Source organism: Sinocyclocheilus anshuiensis, unplaced genomic scaffold, assembly GCF_001515605.1.
Source record: "Sinocyclocheilus anshuiensis isolate Anshui unplaced genomic scaffold, SAMN03320099.WGS_v1.1 scaffold1010, whole genome shotgun sequence".
In the NCBI taxonomy this organism is placed as follows: Eukaryota; Metazoa; Chordata; class Actinopteri; order Cypriniformes; family Cyprinidae; genus Sinocyclocheilus; species Sinocyclocheilus anshuiensis.
Genome location: NW_015537936.1, coordinates 460,060 through 470,344, shown reverse-complemented (window position 1 = coordinate 470,344; position 10,285 = coordinate 460,060). Strand labels below are relative to the sequence as shown.

At 37.1% G+C, this 10,285-nt stretch overlaps 2 protein-coding genes across 2 annotated transcripts; both read right to left on the bottom strand.

Annotated features, from left to right (window-relative positions):
* Positions 1–801: 801 nt before the first annotated feature.
* Positions 802–3,950, bottom strand: LOC107658901 (BTB/POZ domain-containing protein KCTD14-like). The gene is made up of 2 exons (XM_016447619.1): positions 3,856–3,950; positions 802–1,585 (listed from the first exon to the last, which is right to left on the bottom strand). Exons 1-2 carry the CDS (start codon positions 3,910–3,912, stop codon positions 917–919), a joined length of 726 nt encoding a protein of 241 aa, XP_016303105.1. The 5' UTR covers positions 3,913–3,950; the 3' UTR covers positions 802–916.
* A 1,493-nt stretch (positions 3,951–5,443) lies between these two features.
* On the bottom strand, positions 5,444–10,048 carry LOC107658892 (40S ribosomal protein S3-like). The gene is made up of 7 exons (XM_016447606.1): positions 9,956–10,048; positions 8,893–9,023; positions 8,652–8,745; positions 8,469–8,563; positions 7,983–8,170; positions 5,768–5,974; positions 5,444–5,510 (listed from the first exon to the last, which is right to left on the bottom strand). Exons 1-6 carry the CDS (start codon positions 9,983–9,985, stop codon positions 5,772–5,774), a joined length of 741 nt encoding a protein of 246 aa, XP_016303092.1. The 5' UTR covers positions 9,986–10,048; the 3' UTR covers positions 5,444–5,510; positions 5,768–5,771.
* Positions 10,049–10,285: the final 237 nt, after the last annotated feature.

Sequence of the window (10,285 nt, the reverse complement as noted above, 5' to 3'; positions counted from 1 at the left end):
AGTCTTTTTTCAGCTTTTTGTTCAAAATGTTGTTTATTTCTTTATTTTTTTATTTATGAAACTTATCCACATTCAAGTGTTTAAAAAAAGAATGGATGAAGCTAGAATAAAATGTTTTTGTTTACAATCAGATACCCTGTTCTTTTGATGTTTTTTATGTTCAGATATTCATGTAACAAAATATATACAAATTAATACCTAAATAGGGACATAGTAGTATACTTAAAGTATGATGTAAAGTTCACTTAAAGAAAACTTACGAGTATACTTGCAGTATAAAACTACTAAACTAGTAGTTTACTGAGACTATACTTCACTAAAAATGCTACTACAAGTATTTAATTAGTAAACTATCAGTATACCTATAAGTTCACTTTTAGTATAGTTGCAGTACAAACTAAACATTTTGATGTAAACTAGTTGTGTACTCAAAGTTTACTACTGTTATACTTAAAGTATACTTAAAAGTATACTTTTATATACTAGAAAGTGGGCCAATTTAGTCCCAAGGACTATTGAAATAGTACACTTACAAGTATACTACTAGTACACTGATATTTGTATACTTACTACATAAAGTATACTTAAAAATATACTTGAACTTTACTTACGTATACTTACTAAAATAAACTTGAAGTATACTACTTTTTGGTAAGGGGACACATCCGTGCAGAAGCTATTTTAAGCCAAAGGCCAGGATTGTTCAACTAGAGTCAATATTAAACAAGGGTTTAACAGATACTGACAGATAAGAACACCATCGCACATGATTGACAGCTGTCGATAGGTGGGTCTGCTAAAGGAACAGAAGCTGTTAATGTCGAATTTGTTTGATAAGCTGATTATATAATATCTAAAACATTCCTTCACTTTTTAAATCCCTATTTCCAAGTCACAAGCTTGGGCCTAAAATTCTTCACCACCAAGTGAAAATCAATTTATAGAAGAAGTCGTAGCTCTTAAAGAGAAACCCTTTGTCTATGCTGTGTGGTTGGATCTTTACTTTATATCCTTTGGCTTCTATGTCCATTTTGACACAATCTAACAGATCTTCCACTGACGCGGGAGCTTTCCACGGACCAAAGCTCACCACAGACTCTCTTGGGGTGCCGAGACTGTCGATAGCATGGTTGTATCTGGCTAAATCATCTTCTGTCCTCACAACACACACGATTATGTTGGAGTAGCGTGAGGCGATGGCCTCGGCTCTGGCCACCCGCACAATCACCTCCAGGTTTTCTCGATAATTCGGCACACGGGCCAAAAACTGCTGTCTCCCGACTGTCTCTCCGAAGAACTGCGGCGTCTCCTCGATGGCTTTGACCAGAGGTTTGATGTCGTAGTAAAGCGCCTCCTTATGCACCTCCTGCAGGTGTTCAGTAGGAAGTCTCTCCGTTCTGAGGTACTCGAGCACATACCCGAAATAAGTCCCATCACGGTCTACGAAGTGACGGCCCTCAGAGTCCATCCGTTTGGTTGATCCGTTAAACAGGCCCGCCAGTGTGGAGTTTGGGAATTTACGGATGGTTCCCAGGGTGGTGCTGAAGACATGACCTCCAATGTTCAGCTGCACAACTTGGGATTTCTGTGGAGAGAGAACACACGTCGGTTTTAACAGTTAATATGAATAGTTGATTGAAAGCCTGAGAGATGCTGACCACTCTTTGTCATTACTGATACCAACACAACAGACTACCCAAGGTCTCCAAGGTGCAATGACGTAAAGAACAATTAAAGACCAACATGAACTGAAGCAACTTTTGTTGAATCAAGCTAAGCAACAAAATAAGACATAATTCAATAAACCTCTTAATAATTAACAAAAACACAAAAAATCTCAAAATGTGAATGGGTTTTCATTAAGGCTAACTCAATATTTTGCTGCACTGAGCGTTTCTTCTACTCTGACGAGTCCCTCAGTCCCCTGCTGCTGAAAATCGCACACTTTACTTTTGGGATGATACTCTGCAGGTGATGAGCAGTGCTTGGTTTCCTTCAAACATGATGCTAGGAATAGGAATTGAGGTTCATTAGACCAGAGACTCTTGTTTCTCAGAGTCTGAGAGTCCTTTAGGTGCTTTTTTGAAAATTCCAAGTGTGTTTTAATGTGTCTTCACTGAAGAGAGGATTGAGTTTGACCACTCCGACATAAAGCTCAGATCGGTGGAGTGTTGCAGTGATGTTTGTCCTTCTGTAGGTTTCTCCCATCTGCATACATGATCATGGAGCTCAACTAGAGTGACCATCATGTTCTTGGTCACCACACTAACCAAAGCCCTTCTCCATCAGTTGCTCAGTTTGGCCAGGAGGCCAGCTCTAGGGAGAGTTCTAGTTGTTTCAAACTTCTTCCATTAAGGGTAACAGAGGCTACATGCTTCTGTGAACCTTCAATGAAGCAGAATTTTTTTCTGAAATCTTCCCCAGGCGTGTGGCTTGACACAAACCTGTTTCTAAGCTCTACAGGCAGTTCTTTTGACCTCAGGGCTTGGTTTTTGCTCTGATATGCATTATCAGCTGTTAGACCTTTTATTAAGATGTGTGTGCCTTTCCAAATCATACCCATTCCCCATTCAATTGAATTTGTCACAGGTTAACTTCACTCGAAGTGTAGTAACATCTACAAGCAATATGAATGCTCCTGAGCTAAATTTCAACTGTCCCAGATGAGGGTTTGAATACTTATGCAATGGAATCATTTAAGTTTTTTTTATTTTTTAACAAATTTGCAAATATGTTAAAAAACAGTTTTTTGCTTTGCCATTATGCTGTATGGAGCGTAGAATGATGTGGAAAAAAAAGTAATTTAAAGCAATTTAGTAAGGCAGCAACATAACATGGAAAAAAAAATAAGGGGTATGAATACTTTCGCAGGGCACCGTATATAAATTGTTTATATGTGTGTGTGTATGTATAGCCTATACGTTTATGTAATCCTAGTAATCCTATATTATATATTTTAGTGTTTTACATAATATAATTACAATATATGCTTATACATACATACATACACAATTTAAATGTATAGAGCTAATTTGATTCACCTTTGACAAATCTGATTAAAATAAATACTTTGAGATTTTTTGCATCCTTTTTTCTAATTAGAATTATATATATATATATATATACAATTATATATAATTTACTTCTGTTCTAATCCTATATAGTGTGTGTGTGTGTGTGTAAAAACACTAAAATTAAAGCAAAGAATGTTATATTTACATACCACATGCACTATTATGACACTACGGTGACTTCAGAAAATTCATAGAAAGAAACAAATCTGTCATGATAGTGCATGTCAGTACGATAATACAAATAATAACGCCATGCATTTAGTTCTCTCTAAAAAAAAATTTGGCAACTTTGGAGTTAAATAATTTAGCAAATGCAGCAGATTTATTGACATAACTCGCCATTAATGTTACATACTGCATTCTCAGTATTTGAATTTTTTAAATCATTTTATTAATCTCGGTTTCAAAATACTGTAATTGTTTAATCTTTTACCAGCTTCCTCCTTAAGCACACAATACTACTATTGGGAAGTAAGTAGTTTCTTGTTACTGGACAAGTATCGTGTAATAAGTAGTACATGCGCTGGATGTTCAAAACAACTGTATTTGCTTTACAGGCGGTGCTGTGGAAATCTTTAACAGCACGCGATGACAGAGACATAACGATAATCTTTCAAAAATTAAATTCATTTTACAAAAATACATCTCAGGCGATACAAAAGAATAGCTGAAACACAGAACAGCTGTTACATGAAATAGAACATTCACGAAGAAAATGCTACAATGTGACATTCAATTTTGAAATGTAATTGTTTCTTTCTGTTCATGTTTAATGTCTTACCGACTGCACAGCTGCTGAGGACTGTTTTCCAGGCGATTTATAGTCGGGTAAACTCATGATCTTCAGCTAAAACTCCTGGTAGCAGCAGCTCAGGCTGTGAATCAGGTGTGTGTGTAACTTTATAAGATCCACCCATGACACACACACACACACACACACACACGAGGCAGCAAGGCACTGCTGCATTCTCTTCTAGCTTCACGAATAAGAATTAACTATTTGTTAAAAACACTGAAAATGGTTCTTAATCTGTTTAATTCAACAGTCCACTGACAAAACGTGGTTTAAACGTGTTTGTTTTGTACATGTACCATTGCAGTAGCATTGTATCATGAATAGATAGAACTATGGTAATCCTTCTGCAACATGAGTCTCATCATAGCACTTTTCACTAATAGCCATTAAACTGAAACAAGTGTAATGTTCAACGAAATAGAATCCACCAAAGAGCAAAAAAGCTAAATTCTTGAAATTCGTTTGCAATGTATTCAAAGGATTATTCTTATAAAGATAAAGAATATAGGAATAAAATAATTTTGCTAGTATCTCGGCATGTCATCCTTTTATTTGGATACATAGCAAACGAATTTCAAGAATTTAGCTTTTTTGCTCTTTGATGGATTCTATTATTGACTTGAAATCGTGTTACATGTGAAAGGAACCTAGCGCAAGAACTAAACGCAGCTGATGATCTCTACAGCAGTGGTTCTCAACTAGGCGACATAAAAGATGACTTCAACTAATCAAAATTAAAAGACAAAACAAGCATTAAACTAAAGATTTCTTATTGCAATTTAACTTAATTTTAAAAGTGTTATTGGTCTCACTTTTACATAAAAAAAAGTACAATGTACTTATGTTCATATAGTATTGCAAAACACTTTTGCTGCTATTGAGGTAGGATACAGGAGAGGTTAGGGTCAGGTTTGGTGGTATGATTAGGTGTAAGGTGTAAGGGATGGGTCAACTGTGTAATTATAGATCCAATTGCATGTATTTTTAAAAGTACAATGTAAAAACATGTACACAATAAGTGCATTGTACCAAATTATTAATTTAAATGGAAGTACATAGTTAAGGCCACTTAATATAAAGTTGGTCTGTTATTTCCAAACCTAGAAAGTCATGCAATTTAAACTCCACGTGCATTTTTCTACTTACTAACCTTTAAAACATTTCATAAGGTAGAGATTGTGGTTGAATATATATATACATACATGTGTGTGTACATATACACGTCTCCTTAATTCTTATCCAGAAAATACCATACAACTGGGGAAGTCATGAGGCCTCTACATATTGTGCAATGGGGGGGCCATGGAGTCAAACAAACATAAAATCACTGAATGCAACATTATATTGTACATATTATAGAAGTCCACTCAACCACCCCCAACAGTCATAAAGCTTCTCTGGCAACATGACTTGCATGCTTATACTTCCAACTGCATTCTGCTGGCCACAGTTATGTTTGACATCTTCAGGTAGATTAGACTCAAATGTGTTAAAAGCTACCAAGATCTCCATGTATTGCAATCATAACGTCTTTAAAACACTGCTCATTTGAAGTGAATGAAAACAGACAACATTTCCTCATTTATCATTTTATTTTTTTATACAGAAAAGTATAGGCCTTCCATCAATGATCGGTCAACCTAGAAGAGACAAAAACATCTTGTTAGAATAAAAAAAAATTAGCATCAATGACAAACTAGTCAGCAAGGAAAAACCCTTCTCAGACAAATGCCTCTACATCTTCAATCTAAGAGGACACCTGACTCTGAGGAACTGAAGTCAGACGCACAGAACGTGAGCCTGACCCAGAATCCTCAGAGACGGGCCTCGATCCGACTCGTCATCGTATCTTCACTGAAGGGAACGTGGAGGTCAGTTTGGGGTTTTTAGGTCTTACCCCTTTATGGGGTTGGCACTGGGGCTCCCTGTGGCATGACTGGGGCCTCGGGCTTGGTCCCCCCCTTCTGTTCGGACACTGGGGTGGTGGGCAGGACCTCATCTTTGGGCTCCACGATGCTGACGTGGTCAGGCAGGGGCTTCTTGGGGCCTATCTTGCCGCTGGGATCCCAGGGAAGCATGATTTTCACCTTGATTCCAAGCACACCTATATGCAGACAAAATCACAAGAACACATTACAAAATTAGACAAGTCAAGAATTAGTCAGCAAGAAGGAAAAAAAAAAGACAAAAAAACCCCTTCTCAGACAAATGCCTCTACATCTTCAATCTAAGAGGACACCTGACTCTGAGGAACTGAAGTCAGACGCACAGAACGTGAGCCTGACCCAGAATCCTCAGAGACGGGCCTCGATCCGACTCGTCATCGTATCATCACTGAAGGGAAGGTGGAGGTCAGCTGGCACAAACATTGAAACCAGTTGGTATACTGTTGCCATTTGAGCTTCACCATGCGTTTGAAAGCATGCATTCAAAGCCTTCTCAGACGAACGCCTCTGAAACATCACATTGCTCTGAAGAACCAGAAATTGACCAAGACTCTTCTGAAACAATCTAATTCTGGGTTCAGTATATCGTAATTGAAGGAAAGATATATACGCTTCTGAGGTTAAACTTCCAACAATTCGTTATTCAATATGTTAGACATTTGAGGTGCCATGCTAAACCTTATACAGTGTTTCTGCAGGACGTTTAAGCTCAAATTGAAGATTCTGAAATCATAATTAAGACTTTCTTGTACAATCTAAGACTTTTTAAGGCCTTAAATGTGATACAACTAGATGTAAGACTTTTTAAGACCCGCGGAAACCCTGCTTATAATTTTATATGGCAACAGGTTTGCACATTGAAGTCCAAGTATTTGAGATGATACACATTTCTGCTCCCGACTTTCTGATCTGATTTAAATTTGAGTCACAAGCTCTCAGTGCAATATAAACCCATTTAAATCTGAAAGTCTGTTTCAACTATGTTCCTATCCTACTGCAAGTGATTAAAATCACTGGGAAAAATAAGGAGCTTTCCATCTTTTAGATCCCAAAGACAACAAATATTTAAAATTAAAAAGGCATATAGTTTCTTGTATAAAGGCCCAACTTGCACTTAAAATTAATACTGCAAATATGTCTCAATTATTAGGAAATCATTTAGTTTAGTAAGTTAAATTATATATTTCTTTCTAATCATCATTCTATATTACTTTTTTCTATATATAAAAACCATGATCTATTTTTTTTTTTTTACGCTAATACACTTCACTTAAGATTTGACAAATGAAAATCTACAGTAGGCTACTTATATGTCTAAAATAATATTTGAAAAATGATACACTGTATTCTCATTTTTTAACAGTTTCTCTAAACATTTCCCCTATTAAAATGCAATGTGCTGAAGATGACAAATTCATAGTGCTTATATATATTGTCTAAAATTATATTTAGAAAATACTGAGATATTTAATTTTTCCTACTCATAATACTGTATTTACTCATTTTAATTTATTTTTCCCCACACTTTTTCTCAAAACATTTCCACAGCTAAAGATCGGACACAAATGAAGTTTCCAGAGAACCATCACTCTGTGACTCTTACTCACCCTGACGGAGCAGTACGTGGCGGACAGCAGTGTCGACGTAGTAGTTTACAGGGTCTCCGCTGTGGATCATCAGGCCATCCAATACTGCAAATATGTCTCAATTATTAGGAAATCATTTAGTTTAGTAAGTTAAATTATATATTTCTTTCTAATCATCATTCTATATTACTTTTTTCTATATATAAAAACCATGATCTATTTTTTTTTTTACACTAATACACTTCACTTAAGATTTGACAAATGAAAATCTACAGTAGGCTACTTATATGTCTAAAATAATATTAGAAAAATTATACACTGTATTCTCATTTTTTAAGTTTCTCTAAACATTTCCCCTATTAAAATGCAATGTGCTGAAGATGACAAATTCATAGTGCTTATAAATTGTCTAAAATGATATTTAGAAAATACTGAGATATTTAATTTTTCCTACTCATAATACTGTATTTACTCATTTTAATTTATTTTTCCCCACACTTTTTCTCAAAACATTTCCACAGCTAAAGATCGGACACAAATGAAGTTTCCAGAGAACCATCACTCTGTGACTCTTACTCACCCTGACGGAGCAGTACGTGGCGGACAGCAGTGTCGACGTAGTAGTTTACAGGGTCTCCGCTGTGGATCATCAGGCCATCCACAAACTTCATGGATTTGGCTCTCTGACCTCTCAGTTTACCAGAGACGACCACCTCACAACCCTTGGCCCCGCTCTCCATGATGAAGCGCAGAACACCGTAGCAGGCCCTGAGGACAACAGACATGGTATACAACCATAAACATGCAGGACAAGGACATGAAAAATAATCTAGACTCCAAATAAAACACGCTGCCTGCTTTCCATCCATCCTTCTCAGACAAATGCCTCTATGTCTTCAAGCAAACAGGACTCACTGCTTCGAGGACCTGAAGTCAGACGCACAGAACGTGAGCCTGACCCAGAAACCTCAGAGACAGAACCGGCCCCGTTCCGACTCGTCATCGTATCATCACTGAAGGGAATTTCAGTCGGGAGCCCAAAGCATGCTGGGAAGTGAACACTCACCTACGGACAGCCAGTCCTCCAAGCAGCTTGTAACGCAGAGACTCTGCCTGAGCGATGGCGCAGAGACCCCGGGTGGCCACCTTCTCAGCATACAGCTACAAACAAACAATCCAATACTTCAGAACATGCAGTTACAAACTAGTTTTGGACCCCATTTACGTCTGTGTTTAGCACTAATCTCACCTCCACACTGCCTTCAGGGAACCCGAATCGTTTCTGAACGACGGCAGTCAGTTCACGAATGCGGCGGCCTTTCTCTCCCAGAACATTCTGGGTCCTGAAGAGACAAACGGTCATTACACTTACATTGCATTAAAGTCATTACACTCTATGCTCGAGTTAACCCATGTCAATGCTTTTAAATGCACGTTTTAAGCATGTAATGTAATGGAAATAAACTCAAATGCGAGTAAACGGTTCACACCTGGTGGCTAGGATGATGATTTCTGTTCTTGTTGGCGTGACACGGACCTCTACCCCGGAGTACCCATCCTCGGCCAGCTCTCGGGTCAGAAACTCATTCAGCTCGGCTTTGAAGATGCCATCCGACACAAACTGATAGAGAAACATTGACATGATTATGTCTTCTGATGTAGAAATAAAATGACAGACAAATGAGTCTCATATGAACATTAACATCTTGCAATATGTGTTGAATACCATGACAAATGTGACCCTGGAGCACAAAAGCAGTCTTAAGTCACTGGGGTATATTTGTAGCAATAGCCAAAAATACATTGTATGGGTCAAAATTATCCATTTTTCTTTTATGCCAAAAATCATTAGGACATTAAATAAAGATCATGTTCCATGAAGATATTTTGTAAATTTCCTAACGTAAATATCAAAACTTAATTTTTGATTAGTAATATGCATTGATAAGAACTTCGTTTGGACAACTTTAAAGGCGATTTTCTCACTATTTTGATTTTTTTGCACCCTCAGATTCCAGATATTGCCAAATATTGTCCTACCCTAGCAAACCATACATCAATGGAAAGCTTATTTATTCAGCTTTCAGATGATGTATAAATCTCAATTTCAAAAATTGACTTGACCCTTATGACTGGTTTTGTGGTCCAGGGTCACAAATGTCAATCAAAAATAAGACAAAACTGCTATTATAACACATTTGTGATGCATGTACTGCTTATATATTCCACTTTACAAGGTCCATACCTGAATATAGTGTCAATTTCTAGCAGTCATATTAACACTAGCTTCCTGAAACATATAATGTGCTTAAATGTAACGTTGCATTTTACACATTTGAACCGCTTCAATATAAGATCAGTGTTGCGTTCACCTGCCATGTTTCTCATCAGATTCGGAGCCGACAGCATCCAGCTCAATCCACCTCAACATCCTTATTAAACCCTCATCTGAACAGCTTAGGTTATGGTTAAGTACCATAGTATTCAGGCGCCGCTCTTATTTTGCACTTCTGCGCTTTAATTACACAACTTTGAAATGAAATTCGTACCAACCTTTCTCTTCTTCGAGATTTGCACTGTCATCTTGCCGGAGGCCGCAGACAGGAAAGGAATTGGCAATGTAGCGGAAGTGCGTTTATGGTAACGAACCACTTCCGTATGACTGTGAGTAATGATGGGAATTGTAGTTCTCACATCACACGCGGTAATCTCTTTTTAGTTAAGGGTTTAAATTGTGGAACATTAATACAGCCTACGATATTGCAATTGCCGTCCTTTAAATACATGTTTTAATAGGATATGGATTAAATGTTTCATAACAAATGTTTTAATAGGATAAACAGATAGATGTTTGTGTATGAATAAAATTAATAATGTAAGATC

What these genes read in the sequence shown, in the direction of transcription:
- LOC107658901 (XM_016447619.1), bottom strand. Translation starts at nt 3,912, where the DNA reads ATGAGTTTACCCGACTATAAATCGCCTGGAAAACAGTCCTCAGCAGCT. An exon ending in CCTCAGCAGCTGTGCAGTCG is followed by an intron (nt 1,586 to 3,855) that starts GTAAGACATTAA and finishes CTCTCTCCACAG; the next exon opens with AAATCCCAAGTTGTGCAGCT.
- LOC107658892 (XM_016447606.1), bottom strand. Translation starts at nt 9,985, where the DNA reads ATGACAGTGCAAATCTCGAAGAAGAGAAAG. An exon ending in AAATCTCGAAGAAGAGAAAG is followed by an intron (nt 9,024 to 9,955) that starts GTTGGTACGAAT and finishes TTTCTCTATCAG; the next exon opens with TTTGTGTCGGATGGCATCTT. An exon ending in TCCCTGAAGGCAGTGTGGAG is followed by an intron (nt 8,564 to 8,651) that starts GTGAGATTAGTG and finishes GTTTGTTTGTAG; the next exon opens with CTGTATGCTGAGAAGGTGGC.